Source organism: Chrysochloris asiatica, unplaced genomic scaffold, assembly GCF_000296735.1.
Source record: "Chrysochloris asiatica unplaced genomic scaffold, ChrAsi1.0 scaffold00261, whole genome shotgun sequence".
Classification (NCBI taxonomy): Eukaryota; Metazoa; Chordata; class Mammalia; order Afrosoricida; family Chrysochloridae; genus Chrysochloris; species Chrysochloris asiatica.
This window is the reverse complement of record NW_006408779.1, coordinates 2,759,289-2,778,596: the sequence shown is the minus strand read 5'-3', so window position 1 is coordinate 2,778,596 and position 19,308 is coordinate 2,759,289. Positions and strand designations below refer to the sequence as shown.

The window sequence follows — 19,308 nt, the reverse complement described above, 5'->3', positions numbered from 1 at the left end:
GACTTGGTGATAGAAATGATGCTGGAGAACGAATGATAGATTTCTGCAAGACAAATGATTTGTTTATTTCAAATACCTTCTTTAGACAGCATAAGATTGACCAAAAAACTAGAGGACAATAAATGCTGGTGAGACTGGGACACTCCTGCATTGCTGGTGGGATTGCAAAATAGTCCAACCTGTCTAGAAAGCAATATGGCGTTTCCTCAGAGGGCTAGAAACAGAAATACTTTATGATCCAGAAATTCCTCTACTTGGTATTTACCACAAGAAATACGAGCCATAACACAAGTAGATACATGCACACCAATGTTCATAACAGCACTAAAAGAGAAATAAAGACAAAATTATAGCAAAATGTGTGCAGACGGGAGTTAGAAAACCAAACGGGAAAAACACACTCAGCATATTTTTTCAAACTGAGGGAACTGAAGAAAAATTGAAGTCTTGACTTGCAATATTGAAAGATTTTATGGGCAAAATATAGAACGATATAGGAAGCATCAAAAGACGATGAAGGAAACACAGTCACTGTACCAAAAGGAAATGGTTGATTTCAAGAGGTAGACTATGATCAAGAGCCAAAGATACTCGAGTAGATCTATGCACACCCATGTTCATAGCAGCACTATTGACAATAGCAAAAAGATGGAGACAGTCTAAGTGCCCATTCACTGAAAAATGGATAAACAAACTATGGTACACACACAGGATGGAGTATTATGCTACCTTGAAGAACAACAAGGAAGCTGTAAGTTATCACATAACATGGATGAACCTTGAGGACATTATGTTGAGTGAAATTAATCAGTAACAAAAGGAAAAATACTGCACAGGACCACTACTATAAAAGATTAAGATAAAGAACCCAAACTAAAGGCGGGGGAGGGAGATTCATTGTTGGTTACCAGGATGTGGGAGGTGGGTGAGGGGAGTTAAGGGAAGGTGGAGCATAGGACAGGGGAACGATATAGGATAGTTTGGGTGCCAGGGAGGGGGGCAATACACAAGAAGGGAGAGGGGAATGGAAGAACAAGGCAGATGGGAAAACAATTAGGCAGGTTTGCATGGACTAAGCGAGACAGAGGTAAATAATGATGTATGCACAACCTTGAAACAACAGGGCTTTGGGATACAAGGATTGAGACAGGGTTGGAATGGGCAAAAGGGGGGAAATAATGTTAAGATGCTTGGCTGTCTTTTGAATCTTGGTTATCTTTTGCACAGCATTATAAAGCACGACATTTGCAGGGTAAAGAAAGGAATAGCCAGAAATATCACCATAGAAAGAAAGCTTGTAAGTCTGTCTTCTGCCCATAACTGATTGGAATACCTAAAATGGGGCTACAACGTGCCCAGTGAAGGAGGCTTCCTGCAGAGCCTGTGCATTACATAAGACCATAGATGGAATCCTGAACAGCATGCAGAATCTTCTGAGGTGGGAAGTCTGCACTGGAAAGGACAAGCAGCCCAGCCTGGAGTGGCTGGAAGAACAGAAGACACTTCTTGAAAGACCGACAGGAGAAAATAAAAACAATAACGGCAGTCCGACTGACTATAAGAAAAAGCAAGTAACTCGCCCAGGAGACGTCAAGGCAAGTGGTCGGGTCCCTCAGGGCAAACTCCCTTCCATGACTAACACTCAATGGGAATACGCGCTGTGATTGGTGACCACATTCGTCACCGATAAGGGGAAGTGAGGGAACAACAGCAATGAAGCTGCAAGCTAAGTCCTACCACGTTCAATAGACTCCTATGAACCCGGGTGAAGACCTGGTTGGCCAGCAGTGTGGCAAGACCTGGGGACTCCTGGGCCCAAGTCAGTGACATAGCCATAGAGGACTAGAGTGGAGAGTGAAGCATCCAGCTGATAAGAAGAGAGGGCATATGCGTAAGAACGCCCACACTTGTAGATAATACCCACTTGACCTGGCTTCAATGACTGGATGATCAGAGCTCAGCTACAAGAAAGAAGAGGAGAAAAAAAAAAGAGGAATCTGATACAATTTATTGAACCTGACCTACATCTATGGATGCAGCAGCTTAAAAGAGGGAACAAATCTTTACAGCGAGGATCATTCCCACCCTCCTCTCCATACAAAGGGTAGACAGGGATGGGTAACATGGACATTGGCTACCCAAAATGGGGGGTGGGGGTAGGGCTACAAAGGCAAGAAGTGACTGGCTTACAAGCTTTGAAGAGGGAGCCTAGATCCAGAGGGCACGGAGGAAGGTAGAATCTCCACTGAGTATCCAATCTGTCTGGGCGGGGATAATGAAAGGAGGTGGGGATAGGTTCCTTGTGATACAATGGTGAATAATTGCTATCAGGACCGACTGTGAGGGCTGGAAATGTAAAGGTAGACATTCTGTAGGAAAAGGAGGGGAGTGATATACTTTGCAGTCCAGGAGCTGAGGTCCCTGGGACCATGAAGGGAGAAGAGCAGAGTGTGGGACCCTACCCAGAGAAGCAGTGACACCAGAGATAGAGGCCGACATGATGACATGGAGAGATGGAGTGGCTGAGGACTCTAGAGCCAGAGAAGGAGAGGGGCTGTGTGCTGATCACCGGAGGGAAGGCTTGCAGGGTGTACACTTTGGGTGGTTGATGACGCATGGAGGGGTTTGTAACCATGGCAGTGAAGTGATATACGATAGGATGAATGTAAGGCTAACGTTCTCCCAGGTAAACTATCACATAATCCACAATAAAACAGTAAAATAAATAAATAAATAAAGAGCCAATGATACTAAAGGAAGCAGTCCAAGGTGCACTAAAAGACACTGGCGTAGTGTAGGGGGCAGGTTTGTAGTGTATACCCTTTGGTTGGTTTATGATGCTTGGAGGGGATTGTAACCATGGCAATGAAACGATATACGATAGAATGAATGTAAAACTAATGTTCTCCCATGTAAACGATCATCTAACTCACAATTAATCATTAAAAAAAAAAAAAAAGACACTGGCAAAGAACAAGGCTCTAGGAATTGATGAAATGCAAATCAAAATACTTCAACAAAACTCATGCAGCACTGCAGACTGTCACTCATCTATGTCAAGAAATCTGAAGACAGCTATCTAAACAACTGATTGGAAATGATCCTATCTGTGCGCATTCCAAAGAGGTGACGCGACAGAATGTGGATATCATCAGAAAATATCATCAATATTACATGCAAGTAGACTTCTGTGAAAAGAGAATTCAAAACCGGCTGCAACTGTACATTGACAGAGAACTGCTGGCTCAAGCTGGATTCAGAAGAGGACGTGGAATGAGGGATACCACTGCTGACGTCCGATGAAACCAGAGGCTACCAGAGAGATGGCTACCTGTGCTTCATGGACTATGCGAAGGCTTTCAACTGGGTGGACCATGACAAGCTTTGGACAACAGTGCAGAGAATGAGTACTCTGGATCACTTAACCGTCGTGCTCATGAGCAAACTGTACATAGACCAAAAGACGAAAGAACACTGAACGGTTTAAAATGAAAAGATGCGTGTGCCATGGTTGCACTCTTTCATCACAGTTACACAATCAGTATGCTGATTATATGAAGAAGAACATGGCATCAAGATTGGAGAAAGACACATTAACAACCTGCAATATACAAATGATACAATCTTGCTTACTGAAAGCAAAGAGGATTTAAAATACTGATGAAGATCAAAGACCAGTCTTTGGTATGGGTTGCACCTCCACGTAAAGAAAACAAAAATCCTCACCATTGGACCAATAAGTAATCTCAAGATAAATGGAGAAAAGATTGAAGTTGGTGGGGAACAATAGTAAAGGTACCATGGAGGACTGACAAATGAACAAACCAATCCGTGGTGTAAGGAGTACAGCTCCACAGAAGCCAGGATGGCCAGACATACTATCAGGAGGGATCAGTCCCTGAAGAAGGATATCATTCTCGGTAAAGTGGAGGGTGGGAGAAAAAGTGGAAGACCCCCCCCCCCACACACACACACACGATGAGATGGACTGGCACAGAGGCAGCAGTACTGAATGTGAGGTTGGGGCAGCACAGGGCACTGTTCTTTCTGTTACGCACAGAGTCGCTATGAGTCGCTACCAACCCAATAGCACATAACAACAACAATATAAACACACTCAAATCGTTACAAATAACTATTCTATTCTAGTGAAAAGGACTTTCAAAGTTAAGTAAACACAGAAATGTTCAAATCCTATACTATAAATGAAATATAAAGAGATTAAAAAAGCAGACTTGGAAGAAGTATCTATGCATGCCTGTAGTGTAGATATGTGTCCATATGTGCCTGTGTACATGATTATATTTGTGCAGGCCTACATGCAAGTATATCTGAACAAGCCTGTGAACATGGAGCATCTCCTCTAAGAATGTCTGCTCCGTGAGTGCATCTGTGTACCTACGTACATGTGTACCTATGCATTCCTGTGTATGTGTGCACCTGTGCATTCTGGTATATGTGTGTGTGCCTCTGCAGGTCTTATGTACAACACAGGTGCACGTGTGTCCCTGTGCGTACCTGTATACGCGTGTGCTGCATGTACCTGTCAGCATGGGTGCGCCTGTGTACGTGGTTCTGTGCATGTGGGTGCTGTTGTTGTTATATGCTGTCAAGTCGGTTCTGACCCACAGTGACCCTGTATAGAGAGGGTTTCTGAGGAGCAGCTGGTGCCCTAGACCCACCGACCTTGCGGTTCAAAGTGACTTTGCAATCTAGCGCATTAGCCTGCAGCGCCAGGCCAGAGCTGTGCAGGTGTATTAATACACCTGCCTAAATCTGGGAAAAGGCTGGGAAGATGCACCAACATGGCCGTCAAGGATGGCTGCCACAAGCGGACAGTAGAAAAAGTAAGTTTTGCATTTGTAAGAAACCTTTATTTTGTGAGCTTATCAGAAATTTCTAAATAAAAATTGCCAGAGTAATAAATACTACTTCTGGTGCCATGGTGAACTCTTCATTCTCGGGTGTTACGGTGATGTGGAACTCCAGGGCCACCATATGTATCCGCTTAGGGCAACCAATAGGTATCCAGGGCAGTCGAAGTTCACAGTCCCAAAGAAATGAACCCGACATGAGAGAAGAGAGGGGCAGGCGGAAGCAGGATCTCAGCTCTGAAATCAGAGCAGTGGGCGTGATTAGGGCCCAGGAGCACTGACCCACAGCTTCCGAGGAAAAACATGGAACACACTAGGCACTCCTTTGTCCACACACAGGACAGTGTGGCGCCACAAGTCACAAAGCGCAGTCCCAGACCTGGTGACCTTGGTATTTATAACAGATTCTCAGTCATAGTGAGTCGACCCAATGCCAATTCTGAAGTGGTGTCTTCTTGGTTTCTGCAATGCAGGAACGACAATTCAGACACAGGAGGACACACAGTGCTCACAGCCAGCCACTCTCACCTTCATTACAAGCGAGATGGGCGAAGAAGGCGATCACCTGCACAGTCTTGCCCAGACCCGCCTCGTCCGCCAAGATACCGTTGAGCTTCTTCCTGTAGAGCTTGGCCAGCCAGTCCAGGCCAATCTTCTGGTAGTCTCGGAGCACCCCGTACAGCAGGGATGGGGTGTTAAACTTTACCTGCAGTCACAGAGACACCAACAAGCACTTCCTATGAAAGGGGCCTTCTCAACAAGGACATCTAGTCAGTCATCGGGTAAACCCATAGAAAACTGTCATGAGTAGGCATTTGTTCCTGACAAGCTTTCTAGATGGGGACAAAGAGCTTTTGTGACATGACAGGGAGCAAATCTGACCTCACTACTTACAAACATATTCGCTCCCCACTTTAGAACCACGAGACACCATTCCACATTGTGACAATGAAAACCTAAGTAATGTTGGTGAGGATGTGGAGAAACTGGAATCCTCAGGCACTGCTGGTGGGAACGTAAAATGGTTTGGCCACTGAGGAAAAGTGGCACTTCCTCAAAAAGGAGAAGTGTCCCATGACCCAGCAACTGCACTCCCAGATAAGACACGAAAGAAATGAAATAGGTTAAACGCACCCTTGTACACTAGTGCTCACAGCTACAGTAATCACACAGCTCAAAGGGGGAAACAGCCTAAGTGTCTGTCAACTGACGCATAAATACAGTCTTCCTATGCGACGGGATGGTATTCAGCCACAAGAGGGAATGAAAACCTGACGCACAATCCAAGTCCACATGCCCATGACTATACTCCTATGAAATGTCCTGCACGGGTAAACTGAGAGAGCGCAAGCCGACTTGGGTGCCAGGGCAGTGGGAGTGGGTGCTTCCCAGGGATGGGGTGGCCTATTGAGATGCTGAGAACGTCTGGAGGTAGACAGAGGTGGTGGTGGTATGCCACTGTGAATGCACTCAACACCACTCGATCATCCACTTGTAAATGGTCATTTTGATGTTGTGTGATTTTCACCCCAGCTGAAGGACAGAACAGAGCCCAGGGCCTCACCGGGGTGATGACCCTGGCACTGCCCTTGGGCAGGATGGCCTCCGCCACAGCGGTCACTTCTGCAATGTCTTTCGTGTTGGGTTTGGTGACGTTCATCCTTTCGGCAGCCTTCAACTGGTCCATGATGAACAGGGAATCTATGAGGACCAGATCCTTCCGACTCTCCCTGTCACCTGGGCCACCATCCACATCTACAGAAAACAACACAGCAAACGGTATCAGATTGCTTGGGCCACTGACCCTCAGAGAGGATAGAGCAAAAGCACTGGCAGTCCTGAAGCCTTCACATACACAAGACAGCGGCCACTGTAAGGGCTCCTGGATCTGGGTCCACCTACCAGTGCTCTCGGGACCACCACCGCCCCGGGCTGGGGAGCCTTCAAGTCTAGTGTGGCCCCACACAGCCTGATGATCAACAGCTGGCCCACCACCAGACGCTCTGTAGGTACGTGAGAGTTTGGGGAACTCTCAGGAAAGGAAAACTCACAGCTGTCTCTGCAGCACAGACCATGAGGAGATGGACTGTCCCTCACGTAGGCCCTGCCACCAGGAAATGCATCTGGAAGACCCCCTGCCCAGGACCTTCACTCACCTCCCCTATCCAGTCCCACATGCACGTATGAGAGCACGTCAAACAGTTCAAGGAAAAATTCCATGATCTTTTAGTTCTATTGTTCCTTGAACTTTCTGAAGCGTCCTCATAAGTCGAGTCAGTATTGTGGGAATGAGAACAAGGAGAAAGTGATCACTGGTGTCCTCTTGGTGAGGCATTCTGGGTGTTGTGTGTGTCTACATGAAAAATGGTGCCATGCAGAACCAGTCCAGTAAGAATAAATGTGATAAATATCTAAGGCCACAAAACAACGACTCTTACAAAAAAGCTGGAGAAAACAGCCTAATGAAGAGCTCTGAAGACGGACAGGGCTCTAGAAACATACCCTCTTCTTCGCTGGTCTCTTCACTGCCAGGTTTGGGCTGGGGCCACTGGAAGCTGGGCAGAAAGGCACCTTCATACAACTTCAACAAGTCCAGTAAGGGCAATTCAGCTGGAAAGGACCACAAGGACAGAGGTCACAGTTTGAAGAGGACAACAATCACCCAAGAAAGCTTAAAGGAAAAAGAGAAAGGCTGTTTCACATACTTATCTCCTCAGGGAAAGTTTACTTTCTAAAAGCACATCTATTTGTTCTAAAACTGAAAATGGTTGCCCACTGATAACACATAGTCCAGAGTATTTTCTTTATAAAGCAAGATGTAACTCTCTGAAATGAAAGAAGGAAATTCAATTTTTACTCATAGAAGAACAAATGTTTCTGAAATGACCTAACAGATGTAGCGTATAACACCGATGTTGTTGTGTGCCATCGAGTCAGTTCTGACTCACAGCAACCCTACACGGCGTTTCCGAGAGCAGCTGGCAGGTTTGCACTGCCAACCTTGTGGTTACTAGTCCTACAGTACCACACTAGGACTCAGTAGCACCTGTAAGCTAATAAATAAAAAACAAAACAAACATGAATGCCACCAACACAGAATAAAGGTGACACGTGGAAATATAAAACACGTCGAATAAGACGTTAGCAAACGACCACAAACTGCTCAAAATCAGGGTGAACCACTGTTACTTATTTTTATATAAAGAGTTCACTCGCCCCAACTGACAACACCCCAATCTCAACAAATAGAGACGACGGAGCCACCTCACCTTCATCCACAGTGTAGAGGGGCCAACACAGACCTCCAGAAACCAGACAGTATCCAGCTGATCCCTATCATGCCAAGAACCACCGTGACACCGTCACATGCGCTAACACGGAATCAGACACACTCTCTCAGTCCCTGTATGGGAACGAACTGGAAACCAAGGTGGAATGCTGAGGAGATTTAAAAAGTGAATATTCTTTGGCCTCGCTATTTCCTCCCTTAATGAATCTGTCCAGGAGAATAACCAGAAACTTGGACTCGCGTTCACAATCAAAGATGTGCCTTGTTATCTCTAACGGGGGGAACTGTCCTTTTAATTGATATGTACACTTCTGTATAAATAGTAGATTTCACTTCACTTGTAAAGAGTCAAAATACCCACTGCCGATGAGTTTACTTACTCACAGTGACTCCAGGAGAATGGAACTGACCCCACCGAGGATTTCCAGGGTGTCATCTTTACAGAAAAGACAAGCACGTCTTTTTCCCAGGGAAAAGCTGGTGGGTTCTAACCGCTGACCACTGATTATCCCACTGTGCCACCAGGGTCCCTTGATTCAAGATACGCGTCCCCCACAAAAATAATACTAAAGGCACTGTCCATTTGAGACTAAGGAAGACTGCCTGAATTCATTTGTCCATGAGTCGCAACCAAACAGGACTGATAGCTGGCAGAGAACTGCCCATTGTAGCATACAGGCATAGAAAAGGGTTCAATGTAAGATTCTTTCAACTCTTCTGTATGTCTGAATAGAAGGCATATAAACTCTTTGTTTTGTTAACTTTAAGTGCCTTTGAGTCAAGTGACTCTGTTTAGGGTTTCTGAGAAGTGGCTGGTGAATTTGAGCCCCCGACCTTGTGGTCCAGTGCATTATCCCACAGCATCACACCAGGACTCCATCTAAGCTATGGAACTACTAGAAAATGAAACAGGAAAATCTACAGAAAGGCTTTAGCAACAAGATGATTACGCAGAGTCTTAGAGCAAACTTTTCGAATGGGCTTCAACAGCCCACTCAGCAAGCAGAAGATGTAACGGAAGAGAAGACCTTGTTTAGACAGAGAAGTATCTAAACCTATCGAAGGCTACAGGACAAAGCCCGGGAGGCTCCTAGGGCCACACAGCGGTGTGGAGAGGAAAAGAGGCAGGTCAAGCAATGGGGGAGGAGACACTACCTCCAGGGTGACCCCAACCCCTGTGCACGGCAGCCAAAGCCCCCGGGCTGCTCAGAGACTGCACACAACACAGGAAGTCCACGGGGCGAGGAGCACAGGTGTCGCCTCCTACCTGTCAGGTCACATACCCAGACACAGGGACCACGCTGAGCATGGTTTCAGGGAACCATGTGCTGGGTCCTTGCTACCTAGATCCGCACACTCCTGCACTCCAGAGGATTCTAAAGAGCATATGGACATAAGCAAGTCAATGGGCACAAAAGAGGGAGCCAACACGTCAGCAGATGGGAATGAGGGATGAGTACTCTGACGAGAGACCACACAGTCAGGGTCTAAAGTCAGATGACTGAAGGCAGGGAGGCCGGCAGGAAATTCCAGGAGTGAGTGGGACTCAAGGCGACAACTGCGGGTGTTTCGGGACAAAACGGGTACCGCTGAGCACCAGTGATGACTAGCATCAGGCCACACGGTGCACTCAAGACACAGAGCCCCTACACTCGCTGCCCAAGGGGAAGCAGGCCAGTGACACCTAGTCTCTGAGACCTAAGACGCTGAGCAAAGGAAGAAGGGACTAGAGCTGCTGACACCACACGTAATGCCTGGTGGTGAGATGCTACAAGACAAGCAGAATGTAATCACAGCCACAGCTGCGTGGCCACCAAGCCCTCAGGGCCACAACACAGGAAAACCGCTCTATCCCTGCTTCACAGCTGAAGAAGCGTCACTGAGCTGAGAGAACGTGAGTACTGCGTTTCCACACAAACAGCACACGCATCACAGAGGCCTGAGCAAGTCTCCTACTAACGTGTACGTGCGCGTCATTCACGTGGACGTGCATGTACACAAAGTCAGTCACTGCGTCAGGGAGTGGGTAGCAAAGTGAGGTCGGAGCCGGCACCATAGACTCACTCCAGAAAGCACTCCCTCTAAAATTAACAAGGCAGAGCTGCCACCCTCGCCCCTTCTCACTCACCACTGAAACCACCATGACCCCGAATGGTGAAGAACCTCCTGAGGAAGAACAAGGCACTGGGACTTGGAAACTGGGGTATCAAGAATTCTTACAGAGCTGTAGTTATTCAGACAGTGCAGCATAGGAGCAAGACAGACAAAGCGACCCACAAAGCACCAATGGTTCCAGAAAGAGCCAGTCCCAGGAACATTCAGGGGCAGTACAGAAACGCTCCAGGAGTGGGGCAGACGCTGCCCACTCCAAGGTAAAGCCAACACCCACCCACACAGCCGTCTCCTCTACACTATAGGAACACCCAAGGGTCTACTAAAGTACAAAAAGCTTTCTTCAGCAACACTAACAACTTGCCAAACATCTAAAATTGCTCACTGAATGTTACCATCAAGACAACGGGTGAAGATTCTTGTGAAACATCTCACTGACACGGAAGCCACGTCTGGAACACAGAAAGAACATGCCCACCAAGGAGCAGAGAAACCCAACACGTGAAGGCACAAGTAAAGGAGGACCCTGACTTCACTGCTGTGGAGACGGGAACAAAGCCTGGCACTCGACTCTAAGAGTGGGTGTATGAGAGCCTGGCCACGCACGCACGCCAGCACGCTCTCCCTTGCACTGTGGTATCTGATGGCAGCAATTCTCAGCATGTCAATGACAGCCTACCTTCTTTGGCTAAATGAGACAGCTCTGCCTGGTGATCCACCACCCCTTCATTTGCTTCTTCCTCTTCAATGGTCTCCTCTTCATCGTCCACTAAAACAGGCAGCATCAAATGTCAACAAAGATGTCACGTGATCCTCTTTTTTTTTTTGATACTTTTTATTGTGAATCGAATGAAGGTTTATAGAGCAGATCATCAGTTGTACACAACAAATCCTACTGCTTCATCTCACTGATTTCAGTCCCTTCTTGTAACAAGTTAGCCCACTTCTGTTTGTGGAGCTGTTCTACCCTAACCCTTCCCAACCCTCTCAATTCTGTCATCTCCAACAGGTGACAATCCCATGGGGAAGCACATCTTACACACGTTGTTGTCCCCTCTTACCTAGCTCCTGCTTGACAAATAATTGAGCCACAAAAGTGACGTCCATTCTGGACCTGAAGGATGGCCACAGGCCACAGCCTTGGGTTCCTTCCATCTCCTTCTGACCAGTAAGCCTAGCTTTCTATTATTATTATTATTTATTTTTTTAATAATTTTGAGTTTGGTTCCACATTCTCATCCACTCTCTCCAGGCCCTCCTAATGTGACCCCTTTCAGAGCAGTCGGGGCCGCACTCAGGCACCATGGGCGTTCCTCTGAGCTCACTCCACTGGACTTACTGATTCCAAGTCTCCTCTATTTGTATCGCTCTTCTTTCTTCCACACATGGAAAGACTAATGACTGCACTTTAGATGGCCGGTCATGAGCTTTTAAATTCCCACTTCCTACTCACAAAAGTAGGCTGTAGAACATTGTCTTTATAGACTATGTTATGCCAACTGACCATGGTATCCGCCAAGAGTATGGTCCCAAGTCCCCAGGTACGGCATAACTTGTTGCCTCAAGGTGTTTGGTAATGTCTAAGAGGTTTTCATCATTTTGTCTCCTGTATGCTTTACCACATTCATAGATGTCTTTACAGCAAACACAGTTATCTATCGTCTGTGTAAACCTTACATGTTGGTGGAGATACTCCCATTCTCCCATATGGGACGCTCTGTTCAGTTACTCGTTAAGACTACACAGTCTCAGAATCACTATACGTAAGCTATAGGGATTACAGAGGCGCACACAAGCTCCGACGGTGGCAGCTCATCAGGGAGCAGTAGCTGAGAGGATGCTCTTCCCTGCACCAGGCAGCATGCACACAAGCCCGGCTCTGTCCTCAGAACCCAACATTGCCCACACCGACCCTCTCCTAACGAGCAGTGACCCAGAAATGGACTCATTGGGACCATTGGGACTCACTGCTACGAAAAGAAGCAGTCGCCTACGCCTGGCCAAGTGCATGAGGGGGACACTAGGCAAGGTCAGGACGAACGGGGATGCCCAGGCCTCTAACTCTCATCAGTCACGGCTGTCTCGGTTTTTCCTGTCACATGCAGATCCCAATCTTCACGGGCACATTTATCATGCCAACCAAGGGGCTAACATTCCCAGTAAAGACTCAATAAGCACCAACACAGGCATCTCTGAAAACGTGAAAATATAACTGATGCTGTCAAGATCAACCAACAAACACTGGTGGTGGTAGGACATAGGTGGCACCTGGACAGGGCCCCACATTCACACATCAAGCACTGCCCCAGCCTTCTTAGCTCTGCCCTCGCTCCCACTTGCAGGTGAGGAGATGGTGCAGGCTGACAGCATAGGTAGGAGCTGTGGGTCACTCACATACCAACAGTGGGGCACACTGGCTTTCATCCACGGATGCTGCCCATCAGGAGGCCTAAGAGCGTCTCCTGAGGCAGCCCACTCAGCATGTGCCCTGCAGTATCCTGCACAGACCCCTGGCCTGACATCCTCCATAACTTCCCTCAAAGGCAGCACCTGCATGGTGACCCAGACACCCCCAAGATGCATCTATGTTTCCCACCCGCAGATCCCACCTGGTAGCTCAGATCAAGTCCTCTGGAGACCTAATGAAACAGTCTGTGTCCTGAGAGACTGGGGAGGAGGGCCACAGTAGGGATTCCAGCTGGTCCAGCTCACACTTGTGTGCCAGTACCGCTGTGAGCTGACAGAACCTGTAACCAGGAGAGTCAGCACCAGGGACAGGGAGCAAAGGGTGTACAGACCTTCCTCGTCAGTTAAAGACGCACTGGCTCTCCGCTCTCTTCCAGACACACCTGAGTCCTGAAAGCAAGAAGGTCACATGACCTCAGAGTCCCACCAAGGCCACCTGGCTCCCGCCCTTGTCACATAACATGCGATCAGATAAACTGTGAAACCACTCTGCCTTCATGGGCTTGAACACAACCATTTGAGCAGTACGTTCTCAGTGAAGGTATGGGGGAATGTCACAGCCTTGTCTGACACACAAGGATGCCTATACACCTAGGAGTGCTGTAAAGTACGCACTGGGGTGCTAACCACACGGCCAGTAGTTCAGGGCCCCCCGAAGCTCTGCAAGAGAAAGATGAAGCTGTCTGCTCCCGTAAAGGTTTATGGTCTCAGAAACCCTACAAAGGGTTACTCACTTTAAGTCCAAATAGACTCATTGGCAGTGGGTTTGGTTTTCTGGTATCTTATACACAATGTACCTTCGAAACCTGAGGGGGAAACACCTGTCTCTAGGATGCACTGAAAAGCACAACAGGAGTCACACTGCCATCGTCTCACATAAAAAGGAGATGTTTACATCCACACTGTGTTCTGCTGTGTCCTCCCTAATTCCCAGGGCAGCCTACAGATAGGGGACCCCCCGTTTCCTCGTGACAGGGCCTGAAGTCCCTGGTCTCCATGGTTCACTCCACACGAACCCGAGCGTCCTCAGTGCACAGTCACTGCACTCACCAGGAAGTGCTGTGGGAACACCACCTCCAGTCCTGGCGGCCTCAGCTCTGCTCCTAAGGAGACAGGCGCACCATTAGTTCCAGCAAGTGGGAGGCGTGGGATCCTCTGCGCACGCAGTCCCGCCCTGCCTACAGAGCCGCTCGCACTTTGTCCTCCCTTCCAGTGACATCTCCCCAAGGGAGACAGGCAGAGTGGGTAAATGGTACAGGCCTTCATCTTACAGGTGCTACCACGGCCCACAGCGTCCCTCAGCCCCCACCCGACTTCCCCACAGACTCAGGCCCACCCCTCAGGGTTGTTCTGATCCCTCACCACACCTCCAAGGTGCTAAGGGACAGGGCAGCTGAGTGGACATGTCTACAGAAAAGGTGGCTAGGAGGGGCATGCCCAGCCACTCTCCACTGTCCACCACATTGTCCCGACTGTCGCAGACAGCTTCACACCTCATGTCAGCGTGTCTAGAGCTGAAAGACGTGCAGGTCTTATACATGATGTACCCATCCTAGCAAACTTCACAAGAACCCAATGATCAGACTGTAATTTCAGTGCAGTTATTTCCAGCAAGAAGCACCACTACCAGGCTGACCAGATGCCAGGCACCGGTGGTCCTCAAGCCCCCAGTCACCAGCTCTGACACAGAGGCCACCTGGCCATAGGGACCTGACTATATACAGACGATACCTTCACAGGGCTGCCCATCCACAAGGGCCCACCAATCATGAGGCCTGACCAGCGTCTGCCCAGTCTGTACCCCCACAGTGACACCAGCATGCCCTCAGCAGGCATGACCCTGATGGTCCCTTCCCTGTAGCATAAATGGAACAATCGTGGCTCCAAGTGGCTGACTCAGAAGACGATACCGTTGTCTTGTTACTTATGTTGTTTATAAAGTAAACAACAATTCACAAACCTCAGGAACGCACTTCTAAAACCTACGCTATGAGGAGAGAGCGCGCAAAATGACTCGGCTTCAAAAGCTGAAAGCACAGACGTGACAAAGAAGGGGAATGTTGCCACCCAACAGAGTCCATGTAGCGACGCAGGAGGACCGCTGAACCAGGTGAGAGAGGGAGACAGAGAAGCCTGAGACGAAGCTCAGGGCCTTTCAGGCATCAGTTACCAACATGCTTTTCATTTGCTCTTTGTCTCTGCATATTCATTCACTTACCACAGCTTTACTGCCTCCCTCACTAATCTGTTCTCACCACTTGACAAGTCACTTCATTTCATCTGAAGCCCAACATACTAGAACTGACGTCTAAGAACAATCTACAGAAATCAGGTCTCAGCTAGTTCACAAAGGCTTCAATTCGACCCATTCATGCCGATCTGAATCGCCACCCTGTCACCATGAATCATTGTCAAAAAAACAATTTCAAGTAGCCCGGCTACAAAGATGCCCACCAGAGAACACAGGGTGACACAGCAGATAATCCATGCACACAGCCAGGAGGCAGAAACTACACGGGCAGAGGCCCACCAAGATGGTTTCGGGTTTGTCTTTCAACAGTATTCTGTTGTTACTTCTCGTTTTTAAATATTTTCAAGGTTTTTCTGATTCTTGTCATTCATAACGAAGACACATTCTTTGTACCATATGAAAAAAGTTAAAACTTTTGGGACGTTTCCTGTACCACCCCCGCCCCCCCATACCTCTTCTGGGAACTCTCTGCAAATTTAAGGCTTTTTTCCGTTTTTCTTCTAATTCTACTTGTAGTTTTATTTCCACAACCTAAACACAAAAATTTAAATAAAAAACATGTTATTAAGGATGTAAATGATGTAACTTCTGAATATCAAAAGCATGAAAAGGCACAGATAGAGTCTAACAACACACCTGTCCAACCTCATTTCAAAAATCCTTCACAAAAAAAATTCAAGTGTGGTGGTTTTTATTTGCTTTGTATCTAGCTACATCTTTTCCAGACTCTACAAAGGCACTGAGACGAGGAGGAGGAAGGCGGCAGGGAGCAGGGATGGAAGAGGAGGAAGGTAGAGGGGAAGAGGCCCAGTTAAACAGAGGGAGAGGGGGGCACTGTCGAGAGGCAAGTGGCCTCTGATGACGGTGCCAACACTGAGGAAGGGCCACCTGGACAGCCTGGCCTGGCTCTAGCATTACTGACCAGGCCCTGGCTTACAGCTGACCAGGACCGTGAACAGAAAGAGAAGGAATAAGCCTGCCCTGCACCTTCTCACAGCCTCTTGCACACACACATGCATGCACGCATGCACCTTCTTTTCCAAGAATGTGGCATGCACGCCCCACTCCAAGCTCTCCCCTCAGTCCCACTTCTCAGGAGCAGCTCTGCAGCGGAGGCGGCCCAGGGCTCCAGAGTGTTACCTGCTCAATGTTTGACCAGAAATACTCAATCTCCCGAGCAGTGGAGGCCGCGATCCGCCTCAGCCGGCTCTGCTCCTCCTTCCTCCCTCTCTCCTCACGCAGCTTTTTCTCTTCATGGTGGCGTGCGACAGTTCTGACCAGCTGTGAACACAAGGCCAAGAGTTGTGCATCCTGCTATGTCCTGCTACAGGTTGTTAGCCAGCTGCCCAGCCTCATGCCCCCTGGGTTGCATGGGCAGAGACCACTGCCCACCCACAGTGCCTTGGCTTCTCTAGAGGGTTTGGAGACACCTTGCTGCTCTCCTCTCCCAGTGTGTGCACTATGAGCACCGCCCTACTGCACAAACGTTGACCAACACCATGACTTGAGTGCATATCATGAGTGCGGTGAGTGGTGCTCACTGCGAGGTCTGAAGTGCGGTGTTGAAGAGCAGGCCGGTCCCTGAGACCCTGGTCACACTGTTTCCCAGGCACTCACACCCTTCACACCCCACGGCAGTGCCCAGCGACGTGCTGAGATGGGCGTGACAAGTGCCAACACAAGGCTGTCCTGCACCTGCCAGCAGGGGTAGTACGCAGCCCCCACACAAACATCCACTGGAGACCCATGTGAGAGTGGGCTGGGAGACCATATCCCATCTCCACACGGCCTCTCTGAAAAACTCCTTCAAATCCCAACACGGCAAAGGCGCCTGGGCACCGTGGCCACCTGCAGCCCACACACCTTCTTGGCAGCGGCCACCTTCCACCTGCGCTCCTGGGCAAAGTCCGTGGCCATCCACTGCATCTCCTCCAGCAGCGAGTCCCAGTGCGCCCGTGGCCGAGGTGCCTCCTGCAGCTTGGGCAGCCGCCTCGGCGACCACAGACCCTCCTTCCTCAGCTCCGCGACACGCTGCTGGACCTGGTTCTCCTGCAAGAATGGGTCAGCATGCCCCACCCGACCAGGTTGTGTACCAGCCCCTCAGACAACCCACATCTGAACCCGACTAAGTGTGGGCATGACAGAATGAGAGGGGCGGGGCTGCCTGCAGGGAGGGCTGCTCTCAGTTTGGTTGCTAAATGCTCACACTCAGGGAAAGCAGTAGTAAGGTTGGGAGCGAAGGAATTCCACATTCTCATCCCTGCCCCGCCCACAGGCCCTCAGGATCTGAACTGCAAGCCACACCAGGCTTCCTGGGGCTACTTCATTGTCTCTTGTGCTTGGGTGGCTCCAGAGAGCCTGTGACTGGGCCGAGGTCAACACAAATGGCAAGGGCTTCGGGAAACAGAGATGGGGAAGAGTAGGTCCACGTGGCACCTGGTGAAGCCAGCTAAGCCAGCCCTGCCTTTTTCCATCTCCCCCAGAAGCTGACAGAACCGTGGGAGCTGCAAGCCAGCTCTCCCTCCCAGATGTCAGCCCCGGAGCTAGCAAGAACTCCCTCTGGACACCTGCGCGGCCAAGGAGGTATAAACTCCTCGGGGCCAAGCTCCCTACTGGAAAGGTGGGGGTCTGTCCACGAACTCACCAGTGTTACCTGCTCTGCTAGCTTCTCCTGGGCACTGTCCTGAGACGCAGCCGCACTCTGAGCCGGGCTTTGGGCCTTAGGGGTTGCTGAGGCTGCTGTCCCTGGAGACCGGGACGTGACAGGAGACAGTGACTTGTTGGTAGCTGAAGAGGGTCTGTTTACCGGTGAGGCCCTTGCAGGCGAGGGTCCAGGGCCTGAGCCACTCACAGGAGTGAGGGACGAGGTAGAAGAGGAAGTGGACAGAGGCCGTTGGCCGGGTTGGACAGCATCCATGGGGGGCCTCGTCAGTGTCACAGTCTATAAGGCAGAAAACAAGACAAATGACAGACCCGGCATGCACTAAGGTCAATGCAGCCAACAGCTTCCTGTCCATAATGACTTAGTGAGCAAAGCCCCGTGCACCCACCACCACCGCACTCCTTATACTTTATTCCACACAACCAGAGACGAGCTCTTAGGACCAGGAGCCCTTGCTCCTCTTAACCCTCTTCTCTGAAGGGCAGGTACAAGTCCTGGGCCTCCTGGTGGTGGGCTGGAGGGCAATGTCTATGTGCGGCCCAGATCACAAGACCCCTTCCCTGAAGACACAACATGAACACCACAGAACTTCTGCTGGAGGTGGGGGCGGAGGCTTAGAGGGCAGTAAGCAGTGGGCTCTAAGAACTGAGGGTACTGGCGAACGGCGCCAGAGTGCAGCCAGAACCCGGAAGACTCCTCGGCACGCCCGAGGAGCCCTCTCCTGGTGTGTGGGGATGGCTCTCCTCACAGCCAAGGTCAAGGTTCCTTAGCTGTCACCCATTGCAGGTCTGCAAATACAGGCAGACTGGCTCTCAGCCACACCTGCTCAATGACACAAAAGAGCTAGTGGCCTACAAAGCCTAAGATATTAGCTCGCTGGCCACTGACAGAAGTGAGCAGACCCAGCCTACCTCCAAGCAGTAGGCTTCACAGATGGAAAGAGCTGCTTTAAAATCCTCTCCAACAAAAGGATCTACTACACAGAGACAGCAGAGCCAGGAGCGGAGTGCATCCCTGGGCCCTGGGGACCCTGCACTGTGAAGCTCCCTGATGCCAGGATGCACAGGGATCTCAAGAGGCAGGCTGGGCCTGCATATGTGGAAAGGAGGCAAGGACCTTTCTCCAGAGCTGCTGCTCTGAAATCAGACTTAGAGTCTCTCAAACTGGAAGAAAATAAAACTGTAAACAGCAAAAACAAGTCAATCGACAGAAATAAAATAAGCTTCAACTTTCAAATAAGTGGTCTGATGGTGAGCTGCAACTCAGGGCGACCACAGACACAACAGACGCAAATGTTGCGAGGCCCTGCACTATCCTCAAAATCAATAATGTGCACCAGCCCATTGCAGTGGCCACTGGGTGATTTGAATATGAATGTCTTTGAGCTTCAGGGGTTCATCTTCCAGCACTCGACTGGACAATATTCTGCTGTGACCATGAGGGTTTTCACTGTCCAGTGGGGACCCTGCTGGTATATGAACCACTGGTGGCATAGCTTCCAGTATCTCAGCCACACACAAGTCACCACTGTGTGACACCCTGACAAAGGGGGGTGGCCTTTAAAACATTACAGGTAAATAAAACACCACAGGTAAATAAATCACTACAGGTAAATAAAACACCACAGGTAAATAAATCACTACAGGTAAATAAA

At 49.3% G+C, this 19,308-nt stretch overlaps 1 protein-coding gene across 1 annotated transcript in view; it reads right to left on the bottom strand.

Annotated features, from left to right (window-relative positions):
* EP400 (E1A binding protein p400) overlaps positions 1-19,308 on the bottom strand; it is an 81,885-nt gene that overhangs the window by 45,914 nt on the left and 16,663 nt on the right. Inside the window, exons 7-16 of the mRNA XM_006874083.1 lie at positions 17,637-17,933; positions 16,856-17,041; positions 16,133-16,273; positions 15,445-15,523; positions 13,792-13,844; positions 13,074-13,131; positions 10,955-11,044; positions 7,377-7,484; positions 6,439-6,629; positions 5,403-5,580 (exon numbers count right to left, since the gene is read on the bottom strand). Coding sequence (XP_006874145.1) covers positions 5,403-5,580; positions 6,439-6,629; positions 7,377-7,484; positions 10,955-11,044; positions 13,074-13,131; positions 13,792-13,844; positions 15,445-15,523; positions 16,133-16,273; positions 16,856-17,041; positions 17,637-17,933 — 1,381 coding nt within the window. The remainder of the gene's footprint in view (positions 1-5,402; positions 5,581-6,438; positions 6,630-7,376; positions 7,485-10,954; positions 11,045-13,073; positions 13,132-13,791; positions 13,845-15,444; positions 15,524-16,132; positions 16,274-16,855; positions 17,042-17,636; positions 17,934-19,308) is intronic.